The following is a 25,491-nucleotide window of genomic DNA, read 5'->3' on the forward strand; positions in this document are numbered from 1 at the left end:
CTTGCAAGGGCCAGAAATTCCATTCCCCGAAATTAAAACTTTAGATGGGCAATTACCCTGCACCTGGAACCATCTAATATTCCAATTTAAATCAAACACTTTGGATGGTTCTGATTCTCTTAGTAGAGTAGTTACTCAGGAAAGGTTAGAATTAAAGGGTTGGAGCAGCAATCCAGCGGTGATTGCCATTCCATGGAAATTCTTGGGATGCTTTCAAAGCAGTGCATCGTCCGAATGATCAACATAGTTGAGTAACAGCTGTTTTTAGTTTGCAGTGTTATTGCAAGCCTACTTGTGACATAACCCATGAAGTTGCTGTGAAATTCCCTTGTTGCCACAATCCGGCACCTGTTTGGATACATTGGCCGTGCTGAATTCTCCCTCCATCTACCTAACCAGCACATCTTTGGACTGTGGGAGGAAACCGGAGCACCCGGAGGAAACCCACGCAGACACGGGTAGAATGTGCAGACTCCGCACTGGCAGCGACCTAAGACCGGAATTGAACCTGGGTCCCTGGTGACGTGAGGCAGCAGTGTTAACCACTGTGTCACCATGCTGCCCTTGTGCCACCCTAAGTAAACTGGGCTTATTTGCTGATTTTATTTGTCCTATGTAATTTACCAATTTCAGATGAAATGTTAACATTTCTTATTAACGTGCAACTCTGGTGACTTTGATTCTAAGATGTTTTTCCTGATTCAAGCCCAGAATGAGTGATTGATCTTCATGTTTTGAAGTCGCTTGCAAAGTAGATTCCACTTTAACAGTTTACTATTTAATAAGTTTTAACCCAATCTTTGGAATTGACCCTTTCATTACAGCTAAGGTCCCACTCTCATTTAATCCTCTGCAGTCAGCTATATTTCAATAGATTCTCTTGTCAATGAGGTCAATTGCCCCTTGAGTAAAGACTCTGATCTGAAAGATTGAACCAACACTGGTCATTTGTTTTGGGAGGTTGGAGATGGGGTGGGGGATGCAGCAAGGAAGATAGTAGTGCACCTGATGATTATATTGATGGTGTAGTGGGGTGATAAAGATCGATGATTCTTGCTCTTTGCTGAGTTAGCAGCTGGTAATAGATGTGCAATAATAGATTTGGTGCTTTTTGATGCTGGAAGTGCATGTGTGGATTCGCCTGAAGGTAGAATGCAGCTCCTCTTTGCTGCTGCTGGAGTCCAGTAGCCTGTCAGCTGTTTCAATTACAGATATGGAGTACCCATCATGTGAAGTATTTTTACTCAAGAAAGCAGGCAAATTATTCATAATTTAGAGTGAGCAATTTGGGTAGTGGAAGAGAAAGGAAAGCAATTTTAATGTTTTTATTTCAGAGTTTTTTTTGGTCAGCTGCTCTCATTAGACTGGAGTTGACTATAAATGTTGTGAAGAATCACTAACTTGGTGAAATTTGCAAGGTTGGAAGTTTAATGTGTTTTCAGTTGTGCTTTGTGCAACCTTAACACTTCAGCATAAATACGGTTTCACCTTCCTTCTAATAATTTGGAGTATCATGCTTTGAATAGGGTATGAGTGAATAATCTCATTTAGAATTATATTGAAGTTGATGATTCATAGTATAGACTGCCGGATGTTGTATTTGTGTTGCCATGGGAATAATTATTCTCTCTTTTTAGCGACCTTTGGCCCTTGGTGCTGACATCTGTATGTATTCTGCGACAAAATACATGAATGGTGAGAGCATTTGGGATTTAAATTAACACTCACAGCATAGTTCATGTATGATGTCTGAAAAATCAAGGAGTGAAATTCTAATGTAATGTGTTTATAATGATTTGAATTGCTGTGATATCCATGAAAATTGCTTCATCTCTCTCCCAAGTTCCAGTTGTGAATGGATACATGAATAAGTATCATTTCACAAAATGTCACCTTCACACCAGAGCATCTTTTGCAACTATTTCATTTAAAATAAAAATGCTACACTTGCGCCAAAAGTTTTTGAATTCCTTTCTTTTAACGTTCATGATCCAGTGCCATATCTTAAACTTTATGGCTGTCAGTTCTGCTTTGTGACTCTGTAAATGTCTGCTGGAATCTATAATAGATAGAACATAGAACATAGAACAGTACAGCACAGAACAGGCCCTTCGGCCCACGATGTTGTGCCGAGCTTTATCTGAAACCAGGATCAAGCTATCCCACTCCCTATCATACTGGTGTGCTCCATGTGCCTATCCAATAACCGCTTGAATGTTCCTAAAGTGTCTGACTCCAGTATCACTGCAGGCAGTCCATTCCACACCCCAACCACTCTCTGCGTAAAGAACCTACCTCTGGTATCCTTCCTGTATCTCCCACCACGAACCCTATAGTTATGCCCCCTTGTAATAGTTCCATCCACCCGAGGAAATAGTCTTTGAACGTTCACTCTATCTATCCCCTTCATCATTTTATAAACCTCTATTAAGTCTCCCCTCAGCCTCCTCCGCTCCAGAGAGAACAGCCCTAGCTCCCTCAACCTTTCCTCATAAGACCTACCCTCCAAACCAGGCAGCATCCTGGTAAATCTCCTCTGCACTCTTTCCAGCGCTTCCACATCCTTCTTATAGTGAGGTGACCAGAACTGCACACAATATTCCAAATGTGATCTCACCAAGGTCGGTCCTGTACAGTTGCAGCATAACCCCATGGCTCTTAAACTCCAACCCCCTGTTAATAAAAGCAAACACACTATAGGCCTTCTTCACAGCTCTATCCACTTGAGTGGCAACCTTTAGAGATCTGTGGATATGGACCCCAAGATCTCTCTGTTCCTCCACAGTCTTCAGAACCCTACCTTTGACCCTGTAATCCACATTTAAATTAGTTCTACCAAAATGAATCACCTCACATTTATCAGGGTTAAACTCCATTTGCCATTTTTCAGCCCAGCTTTGCATCCTATCTATGTCTCTTTGCAGCCTACAACAGCCCTCCACCTCATCCACTACTCCACCAATCTTGGTGTCATCAGCAAATTTACTGATCCACCCTTCAGCCCCCTCCTCTAAGTCATTAATAAAAATCACAAAGAGCAGAGGACCTAGCACTGATCCCTGTGGCACTCCGCTAGCAACCTGCCTCCAGTCCGAAAATCTTCCATCCTCCACCACCTTCTGTCTTCGATCAGATAGCCAGTTACCTATCCAATCGGCCAAGTTTCCCTCTATCCCACACCTCCTTACTTTCATCATAAGCAGACCATGGGGGACCTTATCAAACGCCTTACTAAAATCCATGTATATGACATCAACTGCCCTACCTTCATCAACACACTTAGTTACCTCCTCAAAAAATTCAATCAAATTTGTGAGGCATGACTTGCCCTTCACGAATCCGTGCTGACTATCCCGGATTAATCCGCATCTTTCTAAATGGTCGTAAATCCCATCTCTAAGGACCTTTTCCATCAATTTACCAACCACCGAAGTAAGACTAACCGGTCTATAATACCAGGGTCATTTCTCTTCCCTTTCTTAAACAGAGGAACAACATTCGCCACTCTCCAGTCCTCTGGCACCATCCCCGTGGACAGTGAGGACCCAAAGATCAAAGCCAAGTCCTCAACCATTCCTCATACAAGAAGCTCTTCATTCCAGGGATCATTTTTGTGAACCTCCTCTGGACCTTTTCCATGGCCAGCACATCCATCTTTCGATACGGGGCCCAAAACTGCTCACAATACTCCAAATGGGGTCTGACCAGACCTCCCCTTGATGAAGCCATGCTGACTCAGTCCTATTTTATCATGCACTTCCGAGTAATCCGCGACCACATCCTTAATAATGGATTCTAAAATCTTGCCAATGACCAAAGTCAGGCTAACCGGCCTATAATTTCCTATCTGCTGCCTCCCTCCCTTCTTAAACAATGGTATTACATTAGCTACTTCCCAGTCCTCTGGTACCCTCCCTGCCATGATGTGGAGATGCCGGCGTTGGACTGGGGTAAACACAGTAAGAGTTTTAACAACACCAGGTTAAAGTCCAACAGGTTTATTTGGTAGCAAATGCCATTAGCTTTCGGAGCGCTGCTCCTTTGTCAGATGGAGTGGAAATCTGCTCTCAAACAGGGCACAGAGACACAAAATCAAGTTACAGAATACTGATTAGAATGCGAATCTCTACAACCAACCAGGTCTTAAAGATACAGACAATGTGAGTGGAGGGAGCATTAAGCACAGGTTAAAGAGATGTGTATTGTCTCCAGACAGGACAGCCAGTGACAGCTGTCTCACTGACTGTCCTGTCTGGAGACAATACACATCTCTTTAACCTGTGCTTAATGCTCCCTCCACTCACATTGTCTGTATCTTTAAGACCTGGTTGGTTGTAGAGATTGGCATTCTAAATCAGTATTCTGTAACTTGACTTTGTGTCTCTGTGCCCTGTTTGAGAGCAGATTTCCACTCCATCTGACGAAGGAGCAGCGCTCCGAAAGCTAATGGCATTTGCTACCAAATAAACCTGTTGGACTTTAACCTGGTGTTGTTAAAACTCTTACTGTGTTGACCCTCCCTGCCTCCAGTGATTCCTGAAAGATCACCACCAATGCCTCCACAATTTCCTCAGCTATCTCTTTTAGAACCCTGGGGTGTAGTCCATCCGGTCCAGGTGATTTATCCACCTTCAGACCTTTCAGTTTCCCCAGAACCTTCTCCTTAGTGATGGCCACTATACTCACCAGTGCCCCTGATTCTCCTGGAACTCTGGCATCCCACTGGTGTCTTCCACCATGAAGACTGATGCAAAATAACAATTCAGTTCCTCTTGCCATTTCTTTGTTTCCTATTATTACTTAACCAGCCTCATTTTCCAGTGGTCCAATGACTATTTTTGCCTCTTACCTTTTTATATATTGAAAAAAAACTCTTTCTATCTTCTTTTATATTACTAGCTAGTTTACACTCATTTCATCTTCTCTTTCTAACCCCCCCCGCCCCCCGAGCCCGCATTGCTTTTTTGTTGTCCTCTGCTCGCATTTAAAGACTTCCCACTAATCCTCGCCACTTTGTATGCTTTTTCTTTTGCTTTTGTGCTGTCCTTGACTTCCCTCATCAGCCATGGAGATGCCTCGTCCTCCCCTTGACATGTTTCCACCTCCTTGGGGCAAATTTCTGTTGTGCCTCCTGAATAACCCACAAAAACTCCTGTTCCACTGTCTTCCCTGCTCGGCTCCCTTTCCAATCAATTCTGGTCAGCTCCTCCCTCACGTCTTTGTAGTTACCTTTACTTAATTGTAATACCATTACATCTGATTCCAGCTTCTCCCCCTCAAATTGCAGGGTAAATTCTGTCATATTGTGGTCACTGCTCCCTCAGGATTCCTTCACCTTAAGTTCCCTAATCAAGTCTGCCTCATTACACATCACCAAATCCAGAACTCCCTGTTCCCTAGTAGGTTTGCTCCAAAAAACATCTTAGACATTCCATAAATTCCTTTTCTTGGGATCCACTATCTATCTGATTTTTCCCAGTCCACCTGCATATTGAAGTCCCCCATGATTCTTGTAATTTTGCCTTTTTTATATACCTTTTCTATCTCCTGATTTATTTTCTGCCCCACATCCTGACTACTGCTCGGGGGCCTGTACATAACTCCCATCAGGGTCTTTACCTTTGCGATTCCTCAACTCTACCCACAGACATTCTAAGCCTTCTGATCCTATATCGCTTCTTGCTATCGATTTAACTTCATTCTTTAGTAACAATGCAACCCTGCCCCCTTTTCCCAATCTGCCTGTCCTTTCGATAGGACACGTATCCTTGGATATTTAGATCCCAACCCTGATCCCTTTGCAGCCATGTCTTTGTGATGCCCACAAGATCGTACCGGCCAATTTCAACGTGCACAACGAGCTCATTTACCTTTTCCGTATACTGTATGCATTTAGATGCAACACCGTCAGTCCTGCATTGATCACCTCCCTTCTCATACTTATCACCTTTTTTGCTCTGCCTGAGGTTAGATTCCTGCCACCTTCTATGCTCTCCGTTCTATTACGTGGTCTTGAAACTTTACTAACCTCTCCTGAGCCCTTGGCTTCTTTAACACTTCTACCCTCTCCTTTAAACTAAATAGTGGGGGGTTAAAGACCTATCTACAACCCTAGTTATACGATTCACCAGGATTCTGGTCCCAGCATGATTCAAATGAAGACCGTCCCATCAGAACAGGTCCCCTCTTCCCCAATACTGGTGCCAGTGTCCCACAAATTCAAATCTATTCCTCCCACACCAATCTTTGAGCCACGCATTTACCTCCTTAATCTTATTGACCTTGTGTTAATGAGCTCGTGGCTCGGGTAGTAATCCAGAGATTATAACCTTTTTGGTTCTGCTTTTTAATTTAGCTCCTAGCTGTTCATACTCCCTTAGCAGAACCTTTGTTCCTGTTCTACTTGTGCATCAGGCAGGCTAGGTAAAGCCAGCAGTTTCCTTCCCTAAAGAACATTTAGTGAACCATTCAACGCTCTTGTAGCAGTCCCAACAGCTTTTTGTTTCCAATCTTTTAAAGTTTTGAAACTGAATTCAAATTGCCATGGTGAGATTTAAGAATTATCTGGATTAATTCTCCAGTCCACCTGAATTAATCAGAATATCTCTTCTCAGATTCTTTTGGCATTAAAATTTTGCAGTTGACCTTTTATTCACAAGATGTGGGCAGCATTTGTTATCCATCCCTAATTGCCCTTGGGAAGGTGTTGGAGCTGTCTTCTTGAGCTGCTGCTGCCCATGTGATATAAGCACACCATAGTGCTTTTAGAGAGGGAATTTCAGGATTTTGACCGAGTGATATAGTTCCAAATCAGGATGGGTTGTGGCCTGGAGGAAAACTTGCAGGTGGTAATGTTCCCATATCTTCTAATAAGTGGCTTTAACCTTGCTAAATCTTTAGATCAAAGCAGATTGTACTAAGTTTTTGAAAAATCTTTCAGTGAAATCTCTAATGAAATCATTCAGTTGAATAGCTTCATAACCAGAAACTAAAATCAGCCCCCTTTCTTTATATTTCCAGGTCACAGTGATGTAGTCATGGGCTTGGCTTCTATGAATCGAGATGATCTCTATGAAAAATTGAAATTCTTGCAAAATGGTAATCATTTACAACTCTGAACATTATGTTGTATGATAAGCATGTCCACAGTTCTGTGGCACTGCTTATGGTAACTGCTGTTCTTATCATGGGGTAGAATTGTTCTGTTGTGAAATACACAAATGTCTCATTCTGGCAAGGCGGAGTTAAAACCACAAGTCATTCAGAGATTGACTTGGTGGTTTGGTATCTTGCTTTCAACGTCATAGTTCTTAACATTTTAAGATTACTTGGCATCTGTACAAGAATATATCTCCATATGTGTAGGTATATAATTTTGCAATTTTACTGTGCAAACATCTACCATTTAACAGACATCCTTTGGATTTATCCAGCTAATGTTATGGTGCGAAATCCTGCCATAAATCTTAAATTAATGGCATGGGATAAAAGGTGCAAGGACTAAGATTATATATAGTCTGCCAACTGAGTCTTAAGGAAATATGTTCTTTATGCCTGATCTCTATTTTTGATTGTGAGCTTTGATCCTTTTTGTGTTGGACTGTTGCCTAGAATTCAGATGAGTACATAAAATGTAAACACTGGGATTATTATAGTTGTAAGTGTCAGGCAGTGACCATCTCAACAAGAGAATCTAATCATCTTCCCTTGACATTCAATGGTAATAGTCACTATCAACTCCTTGCGGGTTAGTGTTGACCAGAAACTGAACTGGACCAGCCAGCCATATAAATATAGTGGCTACAAAAGCAGGTCAGAGGCTAGCAATATTGTGGCAAGTAACTCGCCTCCTGACTCTCCAAAGCCTGTCCACCATCTACAAGGCAGGTATGGAATATATATTTAAAATTCAATGATTAAAGACAAAACTAGCCAAGAAAGAGATGCAGTAACAAATTGACAAAATAAAGTCTGCAGAAAAAGGCACATGCCAAGTATAAAAACAGCGCAGGAGAGGATGGCAAATGGAACATGATATTAAGAAGAAAAAACAATTAGGACAGATGATCTGAAATGAAAATATCAGACCATGAAGATTCATTCTATGAGTACGTATGTACCTAAATTAGAATTAGAATGAGCAAAGATGGGCCTCAGGAAGTTGAACAAAATAAACTTGCAGCAATTATATGGAAATGCTGGCGATATTGGGTGGATATTTTGCCTGTTTTCATTTAAAAGACAGGGTGAGGAAATGTTAAAAGTCATGGCTTGGACTTTGTTCACCATGTCCCAAATTCATACATTGATGCATTTTTCGAACTATAATAAAATTTGATCATGATATTAAATGGAGGGTGAGGTAGAGCGGACAGGGAGAATGACTGACCAGCAAAATACAGGAAGACACACAAAAATGATTGCAGAGTGGGCAGATAAGTGGCAAATGAAATTCTGTGCAGCAAAGTGTTCATTTTGGTATAGGGAATTGGGTAACTATTCCTTCTTTGGAATTAAATATCTTGTGGGAGGAAACCGGAGCACTCGGAGGAAGCCCTGACACGGGGAGAACGTGCAGACTCTGCACAGACCGTGACCCAAGCTGGGAATCAAATCCAGGTCCCTGGCGCTGTGAGGCAGCATAGCTAACCACACTGCTGCCATGCCGCCCAGAAAGTAGGGAGTCACTTACTACTTAGAAGGAGTGAATCCAGGTGGAGTAATGGAACAAATTGATCTTGGAACGTACCAGTCACTCAAAGCTGCACCACAGGTGAGCAGGGCCTTCCAAAAAAAAATAAACTAAGCACTTGGCTTTACTTCCAGAGGGATCGAATAAATAAGTAGGGAAGTTATGCTTAATCTGTATTCAACCTGAGACAACTTGTTCAAGGCAGCGAAGCCCTGCTTGAGAGGACAAGTTCACATGTGAGTGAGGCCCGAGGCTTAGTAATGAACTTGTTGCAGCAGATTACTGGGGTTCATTTTGGAGAGAAATGGAAAACGAAATCATAGAGATTATGTTTATATAGAGTCTCAGTACTTCAAGTGAGTTTGAACAATGTGCAGTTCTGATCTCTCTGGGACAGGGGGGATTGGAAAATATAGTGTATTTGGCATGCTTTTTTTATACTTCACGTCAGGGCCATACCTAATGTTCAAATAAACAACTTGATCCAAAATATGACTTATAGACCTACATTTAATGGAAATGTTACTGTGTTGTAGCTATTGGTGCAGTTCCATCACCATTTGACTGCTATATGTGTAATCGTGGCTTGAAGACATTAGCTCTTCGAATGGAACAACACTTCAAGAATGCGCTGGTTGTAGCCCAGTTTTTGGAGGCAGATCCCCGGGTAGAGAAGGTCATTTTTCCAGGTCAGTGGTTTAGATGTAATTTGTTACTAATGTGGAGTTTTATTTGATAGTGGAACCCATCGTGAATGTGGCACAAGTTCCATACAATTGATAAGGAGGTATGTCTTGACTTGTGTAAAACTTACTTTGTAGCACCATTATTAATTAAGTTTTAAAGTATGTTTTCATGTAAACCTTTTGTCCTTGACCACGTTTGTCAGGCAGATAAGTAACTTGCTCCCTCTGTCTTTTTCGTCTCTGACATTTTACATGCCCCGACAGCACCTATCCTTTAATAACGCTTAACCATTGCATGTTCGTCTGCTAGTTTTCAGTATGAGAACTATGGAAACAGCTCAAGCCAATCTTCAGTGACATTTACTTGCATGTCAGTCTCAGCAGAAATTGCAAGGTAGCCATAGGTGCAGCTGAGACATTTTTGCTGACATAGTAAACTGTACATAGATCAGAGGTTGAAGCTGAGGTTGCTCACCTGTACAGCTTTGTTCTCTGCTTTATTAGAATCCCTGCAATGAAGAAGGTGGCCATTCAGTCCATCGAGTCTGCACTGACTCTCCGAAAGAGCATTTTACCCAGACGGTGCACTTGTCAACTGGACCTTTTTGCAAGCTATTATTGTTTGAAGCAATATCCAATTAGATCTATTTTCCCATTTGGCTGTGTTAATGAAGCCTGGCTCCATCCTACTCCAACTCGGGTTCAAGACCAACTGTAGCATTATTAGTAATGCATCAGCTAAAACTGACTAACTTCAAAAATTGTGATTCACATCTCAAGCCTTCCGAGTCAGTTGGGTTCAGTACCAAATTGGACAATGTATTTGCCCATTAAGATGATAGGAAACACGCAAATTTTTGTCTTGCCTTTGTCGGAAGCTGAATCACATTTGTTTGGTTTAGTTTAGTTTAAGTTTATTTAAACTTAAACTAAATCAAACTTATGAAAATCAAACATTTTAAAACTTAAACTAAACTAAATCAAACACGAACAAATGTGATTCAGCTTCCTACAAAGGCAAGACAAAAAAATAGCATCTACTTTGTTTGCCACATTTACACAGTTTGACATGGTTAAACAAGTTTATAAACTGCGAATCAAGTTCACCTAATCAAATATATTTGCCAAGTCGTATTGTATCTGGGATTAAATTTGCGATTCCAGTATTTTGATAACCTGCCCATTGCTATAGTTTCTTTTGTAACAAAAGATTACAATGTGGTTCTGCTTTCAAATGTGTTGTTGGGCCTACTCTACATACTAATGATATCAGAGTATATTTATACAAAAATATCATTGCTTGTTCCCTTCTCCCTTCTTAAAGAGTTGACTTTGTCTTCTAACTGTTGAAATTATAGCGCTGCAAAATAGGGGATCATTTAACATTTCATCTATCGAGAAAGAAAATTGAACTGATTTTGGACAATTTCCTGTCCATTCATTGGTTTAAAAATATTAGATTGACAAATTCTAATTAGTTAGCTATTGAATTTGCCACTTGACGTTGAAAATAATCCCAGTTTGAAAGAGATGGGTGGATGCGGATGGAGTTGAAACTTAGAGAATTAATCGTTTGGCTGTTTCGTGCACTGGTATATGGCGAGGGTACAGAATACTTTTTCTGATCTGCATGAAGAGCTCGTTACATTGACAGTTCATCAAGTTGTAGAAGTAAATATTCAAACTTCACGAGTTATGGTGATACTTGAGTTATAAAACAGCAGTGGCAAGAATTGTCTGTCCGAGGGTTTACTCATTTGTTCTTGATGAATTTAAAGCATTCCTGAATCATTACATTTTGGAAAGTTTACCAACACTTGCTACTTCTAATTTGAGATTAGATTGATATTTCATTTTAAAGCTCATCTGAGGTCTGGGAGAAGGTTTGTTTACCAGCCCCGTTATCACTTCAACACACATCTGCATGTGCGTGCTGAAGTATTCAAAATCAATTTGCCTATTCCTCTCCAGCCTCCTAAACTCTCAAGGTTTTAGTCGTGCTGGCATTGGTATGGTTTAACACAAGGGAGGCAGAGAATCCGGGGGGGGGGGGGGGGGGGGGGTGGCGGGGGGTTCAAAACAGCGGAAGGCATGGCTACTAATGGGGGAAGAGTTTAATTTGAAGGAGTGTTTTCTCATCCAGGACTGAATGTTGGATAAGTGATGTGATTCCATGGCAGTAGGGGAGTCATGAGAGATGGTGTTTTAGATAGACCTGGATGTCATAAGAGATAGGAACTAGAGTAGACTATATGGCCTGTTAAGCCTGCTCCTCCATTAAATATGATCATGGTTGATATTCTGTCTCACTGCCACTTTCCTGCTTGCTCCCCATTTGTTGTGCTTTCTTAAGCTCTGATAGTTAGTTCTATGCACAAAGCACTGACCACTCAATGGAATCAGTAACTCAATAACATGGATTCTTTATTCCAGGATGGTTCTGCCTGTTCACTTGGGTCTTCACTGGACAGGTATCTTCAGTTTGCTAACGTTCAGAAGTCGTGTGATGTGTTCCATTGCATCCCTTATGCCACTTGCTTCAGAAACATAACCAGCTTTTAAAAGGTGTACCACAACACTAATATCCCTTGATTCTTGAGACCAAAAATCTTTCTCTGATTTAATATATTCCATGATAGAGCATCCATTAGCCCTGTGGGGTGGAGAATTCCAATTGCACATTACCTTTGAATGACGAAATCTCTCCATATCAGCCCTAAATAGCTGAACGCTTATCAAAAGACAGTCCCAAGTTGTAAATTCACCAGTGAGGGGAAACAACCTGTCTATCTACAGTATCCTGCCAGGCCTCCTCCGAATCCTTATCTTTCAATGAGATCACCTCTCATTCTTCCAAACTCCAGAGAATTATAAACCCAATTTACTTGGCCTCTCATTATGAACCCTCACTGTGCCGCCTCCAATGCAAGTGCATCCTTCCTTAACTATGGAGACCAAAACTGCACATGGGTGTGATCTTACCAAAGACCTGTCATTAGCATATGTGTAAATCAGCATGTAGATGAGAAATGGGAGGTGGCCAAGGATAGATCCATAGAATCCCTACAGTGCAAAGGCCATCAGGTCTGTACCGACTGTCCAAAAGAGAGCACCCCACCCAGGCCCTACTCTCCACTCTATCCCTGTAACCCTGCGCCATGTCTAATCCACCTAACCTACACATCTTTTGGATGCTGGCAGTAAAAGACGCATTGAAAGTGACATTCTGGTTACAGTTGGATGAGAAATGAACCAGGCAAGCGTACTCCACTTAGCTGGACAATGGTGGAGTCAACCATATAAAGGGCTGCAGACAGGTCAGGAAGGACAAAGAGGGATAGTTTACATTTGTCACCACCTTGTAGAATGTCTTTTGTAATCTCAATGAGAACTGTTTCGGTGTTGTGACAGGCAGATTGGAAATGTGGAGATTTGGGGAAGTTAACCATGGATTGTGAAGTGACAAATTCAGGGAGGAGTGGTTGCTGCAGGAAGGGTGTGTCAAGGTTGTTTTTTGGGATGAGATGTGACGATAGATTTAAAAAGCAAAGGTATGGCGCTTGAGGACAGAACCGTTAACAGCCAATGTGGGAACGAGAAGGGGAAGTTGTGCAATCAGCAGTTTCGTGTGACTCGGGCCAAATGATCAGTAAGAGGGTTTCAAGGTCAAGATGAGATTGCAGAGGGGAGGTAGGAGAGTTTAACTTTTTTTATTAATGTCACAAGTCGGTATACATTAACACTACTATGAAGATACTGTGAAAACCTCCCAGTCGCTATACTCCTGCATCTGTTTGATTTGATTTATTATTGTCACATGTATCAACATACAGTGAAAAGTATTGTTTCTTGCACGCTATACAGACAAAATATACTGTTCAAAACATGGGTACACCGAGGGAGAATTTAGCATGGCCAATGCACCTAACCAGCATGTATTTTGGACTGTGGGAGGAAACACTCCGCACAAATAGTGACCCAAGCTATGTCCCTGGCGCTGTGAAGCAGCAGTGCTAACTACTGTGCCACTATGCTGCGGAGTCGCTGATAGCCAAGTTCCGCACACATGAGGATGGCCTCAACCGGGATATTGGGTCCATGTCACACTATCAGTAATCCCCACAGCTTGCCTGGACCTGCAGAGTCCCACTGGCTGTCCTGTCTGGAGACAATACACATCTCTTTAGCCTGTCTTGATGCTCTCTCCACTCACATTGTTTGTATCTAAAGACTTGATTAGCTGTAAGTATTTGCATTCCAACCATTATTCTGTAAATTGAGTTTGTGTCTTTATATGCCCTGTTTGTGAACAGAATTCCCACTCACCTGAAGAAGGGGCTTAAGGCTCCGAAAGCTTGTGTGGCTTTTGCTACCAAATAAACCTGTTGGACTCTAACGTGGTGTTGTTAAACTTCCCACTATGCTGCTGCAGAGAGTTCAGGGCTCAGGCAAGAGATACCTTTGCCTAATGGGCTAGTGGAGGGTGGATATATCCACGGGCAGTTGAATGGGTGGGCTTTAGAGTAGTGACCAATCAGTCCATGAGCTCCTTGCACTTATTGTTGGAAGTGAAGGTCAAACACTGGGGAGGGCTGTCATTTGACATTGCAGTTGAAAAAAGATGCAAGGAGTTATCTTTTCAAGATGGTCCTGGAACAGTGATACAAGAGCAGTACCCAATCAATAGTGTTATATGTGGACCAGCCAAATCTGTCAGTAAATGACTAAACCACATGTTCACCATATCATTTCAAATCCATGAACTTAAGGAAGTGGAGATGAAAGCCGTAACGGGGGAACCACCTGGCTTGATGCAACCTTTTATGTGCATTGTGCTTGATGTAGATCTGAAACTGAGCTAAATACTCTTGAATGTGGAACTATACATAGTTGATTGTTCTCAATATTGCAATGCAGCTGTTGTTTCAAAGTAAATTGGAGAGGGAAAGAGTCCCTACTCGATAGTGCTTGCATTCCTTTACACAAGTGTTTTTTAAAAATCTCCTTTTTTCACCAAATAATTTCTTTTCAGGTCTCCCTTCTCATCCGCAATATGATCTGGTGAAGCAGCAGTGCACTGGGAGTTCAGGCATGATGGCTTTCTTAATTAAAGGAGGGTTGGAAAATGCGAAGACATTCTTTAAAAACTTAAAAGTGAGTACTTGTGGACTTCTTTCCACACTTCTTCCTCACCAAATTGACTGTGTTAAAATATTTGGTGAGACCACTTCTAAAATGAGTGGAACTTTCATTTTTCCTTCTGTTTCTTTGCACAATTTCGCTGAGCCTGATTTCAGCACTGAAATTAAATGGGAAACTCTTGCGGTGTATTTTTAAGAAATAGAACGTTTTCTTCTGGGGAGGAGAAATAAGTGAAATTTGCTATTGTATTTCAGTTTCTTATCCAATGTGACTATGTTTTAACGGGTTTCTGGATTATGTGGTCTTCCTGGGTGGCTTCAAAATTACCCTCGTCTAACATCCTCAGATGTGTGTTCTTCAATAAAAACAGAAAATTCTGGAAATGCTCAAGGTTCAAGCAGCATCTGTGGAGAGAGAAACAGTGTTAATAATTGTGGTTGATGACTTTTTGTCAAAACTGGAACATTTTAGAGTTGTGACAGGTTATTAGGAAGTACAGAGGTAGGGAAAAGGGGGTGGATGGAAAGAAAGAACAAAAGGGAAGGCCAATGATGAATGTGGAAAGCAAGAGATTAAATGACTAAAGAGATGATGATAAATGGCATAGATGATGGGCTAGAACAGGCAAATGGGAATAGCAGAATCATGACTAATGGCTGCTGCCAAAAAAAAGGGGGCAGTGAATTTAAAATTGTTGAACTTAAAGGTTGAGTGTGAGAAGACTGTAAAAGTGAATAATTGAAGATGTGCTGTTCCTCCAGTTTACTTGTGTTTCAAAGGAGCGGTGTAGGAGACGGAAGATAGTGGTCAGCTTGCGTGGAAGGCACGTGGCAAAGGGAACAGGGTGTTGGGTATGATTGTAAAAGAGCCAAGGTTGAGGAGATGGGTAAGAACGCTCAAAGAGAAGGGGAAGATGTGTTTGGTGATGGCAGTACAAAAGGTGCTGGAAATGTCAGTGAGGCTGTTGGAGTGGAAGAGAGGATGGGGGAATGATAACCCATCATAGTTCTGTGAGGAAGTGGTGAGTCTAGAAGTGTGTAAGATGGAATAAACATTGTCATGGGACCTGCCAACCACAGAAGCAAGGAACCCTCAGTTGCTGTTATACCTTTCAGCAGTTGGAATTTGTTCCACGCTAAAGTCAGTGTTTGAACTTGTTGCCATTGACTTGGCTGAGATTAGCAAATGTGGTTCAGACTGTGCCTCAGACCGTGAATTTTTATGTCATTTGTGGTTCAGTGCAACACTTGGTCAGAGCTGCTTGACTCTGAATGATATGGTGATAATTTAGGATTTTAATAAAAATAACATGTTCTATGGTAGAGAAAAATCTCATCTCACTTCTTTGCTTATCAGTTCATTCCATTTATGTAAATAGTGATCTCCTGTTTCCCAATCGGAGAGATTGTGCATGACTTGAGTGAGGATTGAGTAGAATAAACATTTTTTCTTCTTGTTTTACCTTTTTTCTTTCAGCTGTTTGCCCTTGCTGAGAGTTTGGGAGGATATGAAAGTCTAGCGGCGCATCCGTAAGGAATTTTTACAGAATCTATATCAATCACACTATTTTAGTTTTAGACATTGGCTAAACTTGGATCAGGAGATTGAAGAATGGGTTATTTGAAAGTAGTTCAGAGTAATGCAAGAAAACAAAACATTTTTTCAATGTATGTAATGAAATATGCTTCCTGAGAAAATATCAAATGTCGATTACAAAAAAGTTGCAGAAATGTTCTTTGTCCATGTTCTTTTAAAAGCTTTTAGGTTGATGGTGAGATTAAAGCCCTCCTGAAGTGTTGCAAGGTATAAGGTTCCATCTGATTGGAGGAAAATGTATTCTGTGCATACACATTTATATTACAAAATGCATTCTAGTTTTTGCCCATTTAGCACTAACTGATCCATGAGAAGCATGTGACTACCAACCAAAAAGATCCAATAACAGATATTTAGTAATCATGTGATTTTCCTTCCACTCAATTATCCGAGTGAGAAGCACATGACTATAAACCATTCACTTAATCATTCTTTTTGACCAACAGGGAGCAGTTTTGAAAACTCTTACCTTTTTCCTCAGTTACAGATTTTAAAAATATGATTTTCATTTTGCAGTGAAACTTCCATTGTTTTCTTTTGATAAATCCTTTATTCAAACAGATTTATGCTCTTTTTGCACTAATGGTGCATTGATGCCGAAAAAAGAGTCAGTTGGTGATTTTAAGTTGGAAATTTTCCAGGATTTTTTTATTATTTCAATTCTTCCCAAATATTTAAAAATTCTAAAACTATCGTACTGAATCATAATTAAAAGTCACTGTTTCTAATTAGTGCCTGCTTAAATATTGCTCATTCTGAAATTCCCTCAGCAAACAGAATAATCAAAAACATTCAATTTGATTCCTTGCTTGTGTGGATTTTCATGTGTAGCAATTACTTTTCAATATTGCGAAATAATTTCATTAAAGCTCATGATTGTCCATGACCTACGAGTCGTAAGATTTTTTTTGTTCAATCGTGGAACGTGGGTGTTGCTGGCTGGCCAGCATGAGTGGTGGTGAGCTGCTTTCTTGAAACGCTGCAGTCCACATGCTGTGGGTTGACTCACAATGCTGTGAGGGTGGGAATTCCAGGATTTTGACCCAGCTATTGGGAAGGAATGGTGAAGGAAAGTCATGATGGTGATTGGCTTGGAGGGGAACTTGTAGGTGGTGGTGTTCCCATGTATCTGCTGCTCTTGTCCTTCTAGATGGAAGTGGTTATGGGTTGGAAAGGTGCTATCTAAGGATCTTTGAATTTCTGCAGTGCATCTTGTAGATAGTACACACTGTTACTACTGAGCGCGGTGGTGAAGGGAGTGGATGTGGTGCCAATCAAGTGGGCTGCTTTGTCTGGATGATTTAAAGTTTATAAGTTTATTTATTAGTGTCTCACGTAGGCTTATATTAACATTGCATTGAAGTTATTGTGAAAATCCCCTAGTCCCCACACTCCAGCGCCTGTTCGGGTACACTGAGGGAGAATTTAGCATGGCCAACGCACCTAACCAGCACATCTTTTAGACTGTGGGAAGAAACCCAGGAGGAACCCCACAGACAGTGACCCAAGCCAGGAATTGAACCTGGGTCCCTAGCGCTGTGAGGCAGCAGTGTCCATCTTCTTGAGTTTTGTTGGAGCAGTACCCATCCAAGCAAGTGGGGAGTATTCTATCACACTCCTGATTTGTGCCAACAGACTTTGAGAAGTCAGGAAGAGAGTTACTTGCCACGGTATTCCTAATATTTGACCTGTTTATGTGGCGAGTCCAGTTGAGTTTCTGGTCAGTGGTAACCCCAAGCATGTTTCCCTTAATACTTTTCCTGCACTTTTGATTAAATTTTTTTACACATTTCCACGAATTCATTCTTTGAATTCCAGACCAAATTTCAACAAATCACCATAAATGTTTAATTTTTATTTTTTTTGCTACTGCCTTGGTGATTTTACATTGTCTACTTTTTTGCAGGGATTGAAATAGTTAATACTTTCAGTTTGACAGTTCAACCTTGTGATTTTCTTTTTAAACCTGCCAAACTTTTAACCACGTATCTTGGAACCTTTCCATTTCCAATTCCATTAAAGGATAAAACCATTTTTCAATCTTTTGTCACAACAAGCAATATTACTTTTGATCCATAAAAAGTACTACACTAGTACTGATGAATGTAAGCTACAATTGGGCAACATGGTGGTACAGTGGTTAGTACTGCTGCCTCACAGCATCAGAGACCCGGTTTCGATTTCCAGCTTGGGTCACTGTCTGTGTGGAGTCTGCATGTTCTCCCCATGGCTGTGGTGGTTTCCTCCGGGTGCTCGGGGTTCCTCCTACAGTCCGAAAGACGTGCTGGATTGGTGCATTGGTCATGCTAAATTCTCCCTTGGTGTACCTGAACAGGCGCCAGAGTGTGGTGACTGGGGGATTTTCACAGTAACTTCATTGCACTGTTAATGTAAGCCTACTTGTGACTAATAAATAAACCATACTTTAATCTAGGTTATTGCCGAAAGCGTGACATGTTGCTGAAATTTTTCACCTTCACACATCAGGCCAAACACAGCCAAATTTCAAATGATCACAATTTATACTAATTGAGAAAAGGGTTGGTAAGTCAACTCTGGCTGAGGCCTTGCCAAGGGGAAAGCTAAGTCAATGTATCCTCCTCCACCTGTTCACTGTTAACACCGCAGCCCCACCTTTCACCAGCCCATCACACAAGCAAATACAGATGTAAATAACGTAAGGTGGGGGAGAATGATGGTGAAAATGCTTGATTCTGTATATAATAGAAAATCATGAATAAAACACTTCAACACCAATAAATTCTATTCCCATTTGTAGGGTGGTTATGTCACATGCTTCTGTCCTAAAAGAAGATCGAGATGCAATGGGGATAAATGACACCCTAATACGATTATCTGTTGGCTTGGAGGATGTAGCAGACATTATTGAGGACCTACATCAAGCACTAAAAGCTGCAGTAAGAAATCTAATTGAAAGAGAAAACAAAGTTAATTTTTGAATATTACATATGATCTCTATAACAGAACTCCTTAAGTAAAAGTGTGAAATGCAAGTTTATTTTCCCTTTTAGTGTAACTTGGGATGTTTCTATTCTTCCAAACCTTCCCCAAAGCGTCTGTCCTTGACTGTTCAGTTCTGCTGTCCAGCTTTGATCCCTGGTTCTTAGCTGAGATAGAGATAGGGACCTTATTTGTGGTCTTGGCTTTTCTGATTTAAATTAGGAAGGAAATGGTTAAAAGCTTCTGTTTCTAGTTTGAATTGGATAATGGCTCCCACAGGATGCAAATCTGTGGCTGTTCCTGTTCATGATGTATCTCAATTATTTCAATTGAAATAATCGGGGGGGTTTAAACTAGTATGGCAGGGGGGTGGGGATCAAAATATTAGGTCTACAAGTGTGGAGGCTGGGGACGAGCTTGGGGCTGGGACAAGGCTGGCAAAGAAGAAGAGCACTCTGGGGGAGGACGACCTCACTGGGCCTGGAGGTCTGGAGTGCTTATACTTCAATGCAAGGAGCGTAGCAGGTAAAACAGACGAACTTGGGGCCTTAATGCGCACGAGGAATTTGGATGTGGTTGCGGTGACAGAGACTTGGTTGAAAGAGGGACAGGACTGGCAGCTGAATATTCCAGGGTACAAGTGTTTTAGGCGAGACAGAGGAGGGGCCAAAAGAGGTGGGGGAGTAGCGGTATTAGTTGGAGAGCATATTACAGCGGTGCAGAGGGAGGACAATTCAGAGGGATCGTGTAACGAGTCACTCTGGGTGGAGCTTAGAAACAGGAAAGGCGCAGTCACTATGTTGGGGGTGTACTACAGGCCCCCCAACAGCCCAAGGGAAGTGGAAGAATGGATATGTCAGGAGATACTGGATAGGTGCAGGAAAAATAGGGTTGTTGTAGTGGGAGACTTCAATTTCCCTGGTATAGACTGGAAATCACTGAGGGCAGGGACTCTGGATGGGGAGGAATTTGTAAAATGTGTACAGGAGGGTTCGTTGGAACAATATGTAGACAGCCCGACTAGAGAGGGGGCTATACTGGACCTGGTACTGGGGAATGAGCCCGGTCAGGTCTTCAAAGTTTTGGTAGGGGAACATGTGGCAAATAGTGACCACAATTCTGTTAGCTTTAGGATAGTGATGGAAAAGGATGAGTGGTGTCCCAAGGGTAAGGTGTTGGATTGGGGGAAGGCTAACTTTAGTGGGATCAGGCAGAAATTGGCAGCTCTTGATTGGGAGAGGCTGTTTGAGGGTAAATCCACATCTGGTATGTGGCAGTCTTTTAAGGAACAGTTGTTAGGGCTACAGGACAAGCATGTGCCTGTAAAAAAGAAGGATAGGAAGGGTAGGATTAGAGAACCGTGGATAACCAGGGAAATTGAGGGACTGGTCAAAAAGAAAAGAGAGGCGTATGTTAGGTCCAAGCAGCTAAAAACGGAGGGAGCTCTGGAGGAGTACAAAGAAAGTAGGAAAGTACTCAAACGGGGAATTAGAAGAGCAAAAAGGGGTCACGAAATGTTCTTGGCAGACAGGATTAAGGAGAATCCCAAGGCATTTTATTCATACGTTAGGAACAAAAGGGTTGTTAGGGAAAAAATCAGACCTCTCAGGGACAAAAGTGGGGACTTATGCTTGGAGCCCAAAGAAGTAGGGGAGATCCTAAATGAATACTTTGCGTCGGTATTCACAAAGGAGAGGGATGTGTTGACTGGGAGTGTCTCGGAGGGGAGTGTTGAACCGTTGGAGAAAATCTCCATTACAAAGGAGGAAGTGTTAGGTTTGTTAGAGAATATAAAGACTGACAAATCCCCAGGGCCTGATGGAATCTATCCAAGGCTGCTCAGGGAGACGAGAGGTGAAATCGTTGGGCCTCTGACGCAAATCTTTGTCTCGTCACTGGACGCAGGTGAGGTCCCAGAGGATTGGAGGATAGCTAATGTGGTCCCGTTATTTAAGAAGGGTAGGAAGGATAACCCGGGTAATTATAGGCCGGTGAGCTTGACGTCCGTGGTGGGGAAGTTGTTGGAGAAGATTCTTAGAGATAGGATGTATGCGCATTTAGAAAGGAATAAACTCATTAACGATAGTCAGCATGGTTTTGTGAGAGGGAGGTCATGCCTCACTAACCTGGTGGTGTTTTATGAAGAAGTGACCAGAATGGTTGACGAAGGAAGGGCCGTGGATGTTGTCTATATGGACTTTAGTAAAGCGTTTGACAAAGTCCCTCATGGTAGGCTAGTGAAAAAGGTTGGATTTCATGGGATAAAGGGGGAGGTGGCTAGATGGGTGGAGAACTGGCTTGGTCATAGAAGACAGAGGGTGGTAGTGGAAGGGTCTTTTTCCGGCTGGAGGCCTGTGACTAGTGGTGTTCCGCAGGGCTCTGTATTGGGACCTCTGCTGTTTGTGATTTATATAAATGATCTGGAAGAAGGAGTAACTGGGGTGATCAGTAAGTTTGCGGACGACACAAAACTGGCAGGACTTGCAGATAGTGAGGAACATTGTCAGAGGCTACAGAAGGATATAGATAGGCTGGAAATTTGGGCAAAGAAATGGCAGATGGAGTTCAATCCTGATAAATGCGAAGTGATGCATTTTGGTGTGAATAATGTAGGGAGGAGCTACACGATAAATGGAAGAACCATAAAGGGTGTAGAGACGCAGAGGGACCTGGGTGTGCAAGTCCACAGATCTTTGAAGGTGACGTCACAGGTGGAGAAGGTGGTGAAGAAGGCATATGACATGCTTGCCTTTATAGGACGGGACATAGAGTATAAAAGTTGGGGTCTGATGTTGCAGATGTATAGAACGTTGGTTCGGCCGCATTTGGAATACTGCATCCAGTTCTGGTCGCCACACTACCAGAAGGACGTGGAGGCTTTGGAGAGAGTACAGAGGAGGTTTACCAGGATGTTGCCTGGTATGGAGGGGCTTGGTTATGAGGAGAGATTGGGGAAACTGGGGTTGTTCTCCTTGGAAAGACGGAGGATGAGGGGAGACTTAATAGAGGTGTATAAAATTATGAAAGGCATAGATAGGGTGAACGGTGGGAAGCTTTTCCCCGGGTCGGTGGTGACGTTCACGAGGGGTCATAGGTTCAAGGTGAAGGGGGGGAGGTTTAACACAGATATCAGAAGGACATATTTTACACAGAGGGTCGTGGGGGCCTGGAATGTGTTGCCGGGCAAGGTGGTGGAGGCGGACACACTGGGAACGTTTAAGACTTATCTAGACAGCTATATGAACGGAGTGGGAATGGAGGGATACAAAAGAGTGGTCTAGTTTGGACCAGGGAGCGGCGCGGGCTAATTGTTCTTTGTTTCTCGTTTCAAGGCTTCATTCTATGATCATGTTGCTGGTGCCAGTACAGAGCGAGACTGCGGATAGTTGGGAACCTGTCTCGGGGGCAGGGAATTCAGATGGTGTTCGTAAAGCAGAAGTGGAAATGAATAGGGTTGGGAAGCATTTTCTGATCAGGGCCAATGTGATCTCCTGGACTCGTTTCGATCGCCACAGGGGGTCGGAGAGGAATTTCCCAGATTTTTTTTTCCCCATATTGGCCCTGGGGTTTTCACTCTGGGTTTTCGCCTCTCCCTGGAGATCACATGGTCTGGAATGGGGGGTGGGGGTGAGTTAATAGGTTGTGATGAACAAAGCATCGTAGCTGTGAGGGACAGCTCGGTGGATAGGATATTAGGATGTAGATAGGCTGGAAAATTGGGCGGGGATCCTGGATTCAGGATTCAATCCTGGACCGGGGAGCGGCGCGGGCTTGGAGGGCCGAAGGGCCTGTTCCTGTGCTGTATTGTTCTTTGTTCTTTGTTGTTCTTTGAAATAGTGGTGTCAGAATTTGCAGATGATGCCAACATAGGAGTTTTGGTTAATCTCTTTGAGAAGTGCAAGGTGTAAAGAGATATTTGTAAAGTAGTGGCATAAACTCAAAGATGGCTGCTAGAATTCTGTTAGTATGAGGTAAATAACGTACTCTGAATGGAAGCATGCTAGATGTGGAAGAGCAGAGGCATTTGGGGTGTAAGACATTCAAGTGTCGAGTTGATGAGACTACTAAGTCAGGACAGTTTTTAAACACACAGCAGAGGAAATGTAGAGCCTATATAAAACCCAGGAGTATGTTTTGGAAATAGATGGAGGTTTTACAAAGGATGTCACACTGATTCTCTTAGATGTTGTATGAAAGGCTCAAAAAATAGATTTTAAAAATTGGAACAATGCAGATTATGATAGAAGCTTCAATTAATGAAAAGGCATGGTAAATAAATAGAAGCATATGGTTGAGCGAAGATTGAAGGAACAGCAATGCAAAATGGAATGGAGAAGGGAGGGAAAATGCCTTTGAGGAGCTGTTGAATTTAATTAATGCTGTTGAATCTGCTTTCAATTGGTGGTTGAGGCAGAAATTACCAACATTCAGGAATACATTGGTTAGATGGATGAGCGGAGTTGAAGGGGGCTGAATGGCCTATTTCCATGTTGTAACTTCTATGTATTTCCATGATTGTAATCTAGTGACGGGAAAGAATGTGGATGTCAGATGAGGGCAGGTTTTGAATCTTTGGAAGGAAGATCCCGCAGACTTTATAAAGAACGGGCACTTGGAATACAAGGAATACAAGGAATACAAGGAGGAAAACCTGTTTTCCAAAGAAATGTGTGATATTTCACGCAAGGTGTTACTTTTAATGATCTGCACTTTGCTCCGTCAGCTTTTCGGTGTTTTCTGACAAATAAATCACTAGAATACCCTCTGTTGCTGGTCCAATATCAGATCCCAGTTCTGTGCCTCAACTTATTCCCCATTTAGGTGAAGGATTAGGAGAAAAGGATTTTAAGTAATGGGACTGAGTTGTGAAAAAGTCACTTACTTTTGTTTTTGTTAACTTCTTTCTCCAGCATCCTGATCTTACACCTGCTGAGCAAGACAACAAATTACTTCACAATTAACTGGAGTGTTTGTTTGGAAGAAATGCAGCTTTTGATGGGGCAAAGCCTTGAAAGAAGAATGTCTAAACCTGTTGTATCAATTATGAAATTTGATGAAGCTTTGTTTAACTGTGGCCTCTTGGGATGCTTTGATTTGGAATGCATGACACTGAAAAAGTTGCAGATTTCTGGCTTTATTTTTAGTCTAGCTTTGTAAAGGGTGACTTGAATTCATTTCTTAAATGTAGTTTTTAAAACTTTTAAACTTCTCTGGAATGATAAGAGTAATATGGAGAAAAATATAGTGGAGATGAGAATTAATTATGAAATTAAAACAATTCCTATAAATACTTTGCAGTTCAGAAACAAGATATTTCAGGACCATAGCCTTTCATCAGAAGTGGAAAAGATTAGAAATGAGGCAGGGAAAGATGGGGTAGGGAAGAACAAGGAGAAGGGAAGCGACAAAAAGGATGGTGCACAAGAAATGAAATGGTAATGTTGCAAGAAAAAAAAGGCTGATCTAGAAGAGGTATAAATGGGAATCGCAGAATCCATACCAGTAGCTTCTGTTTGTATGTATTTTTAAAAGGGACAATGAATTCAACAATATTATGTTATAATCAATGTGATTGTACAAGTTCCTAATTGGAAAATTAAATACTATTCTTTGAGCTTGATTTTAGTTTGTTTGGGACAATATTGGAGGCGAAAGTCTGAGTTGAGTGTGCAATAAAGAATTTAAATGATCAACGCTCAATCACGTTGAACAAAGATAGTTTGGTCAACCAGTCTGTCTTCGTCTCCCAACCATAGAGGAGACTGCATTGTGAGCAGTGAATATCACTAAATTGAAAGAATTACATGTACATCTGTTTACCTGGAAGGGAAGAAGTAAACAAGTTACATCTCCAATGCATCTTTTGTATTACACATTTCTTTGCTTTGTATCCACTTCTTTGGCTAGAAGTCTTTTTCTTTCACAGCAGAATCTTTCACTCGTATCCAGAATTATTCTTCAACCTGAACCATGCTCTGTAATCTGTTACTCCCGCTGATTCTTTTAATTGGGAACTGTTGGTGTGACCTCAGTCATCTCGATTTCTCTGCTCCTGTCCATTGCTCTGACCTTTATAACCCCCCAGCCCCTCTTACAGTTCTGTCAGGCCCACTATGGTCAGTAAACCTGCTGACAAGTGATGTTTGGTGAACGGACCTCTGTTTGCTGAGGCTAAATGCTAATTACCCCTGGACCATGAACCTCCCACTGAACATCAAGCTATAACTTTCCAAACTGACACTGTCCTCTCTCTTCTGCTGATTTATTTTTTTCCCTCCATTTCCTCAAGTATCATCCCTGCACAGCCAGCTTCTATCTCCTTCCCAAAATCTACCAATGGTCCTTGTAAACCCATAATTTCAGCCTTCTCTTGCCCCATAGAACTGTTTTCTTCCCATCTTGACTTTTTCCCCC

At 41.9% G+C, this 25,491-nt stretch overlaps 1 protein-coding gene across 2 annotated transcripts in view; it reads left to right on the forward strand.

Annotated features, from left to right (window-relative positions):
* The window catches only part of LOC144497335 (cystathionine gamma-lyase-like), a 50,878-nt gene extending 26,104 nt beyond the window's left edge, over positions 1 to 24,774 (forward strand). The window contains exons 6-12 of one of the 2 annotated variants that reach the window (XM_078218450.1): positions 1,638 to 1,695; positions 7,021 to 7,098; positions 9,229 to 9,381; positions 14,411 to 14,532; positions 15,997 to 16,049; positions 18,896 to 19,034; positions 23,988 to 24,774. In XM_078218450.1, coding sequence (XP_078074576.1) covers positions 1,638 to 1,695; positions 7,021 to 7,098; positions 9,229 to 9,381; positions 14,411 to 14,532; positions 15,997 to 16,049; positions 18,896 to 19,034; positions 23,988 to 24,038 — 654 coding nt within the window. In that variant the 3' untranslated portion in view covers positions 24,039 to 24,774. The remainder of the gene's footprint in view (positions 1 to 1,637; positions 1,696 to 7,020; positions 7,099 to 9,228; positions 9,382 to 14,410; positions 14,533 to 15,996; positions 16,050 to 18,895; positions 19,035 to 23,987) is intronic. The other variant, XM_078218451.1, reaches the window with a different exon arrangement.
* The last annotated feature ends 717 nt before the right edge of the window (positions 24,775 to 25,491 follow it).

Source organism: Mustelus asterias, chromosome 8 (genome assembly GCF_964213995.1).
Source record: "Mustelus asterias chromosome 8, sMusAst1.hap1.1, whole genome shotgun sequence".
NCBI lineage: Eukaryota > Metazoa > Chordata > Chondrichthyes > Carcharhiniformes > Triakidae > Mustelus > Mustelus asterias.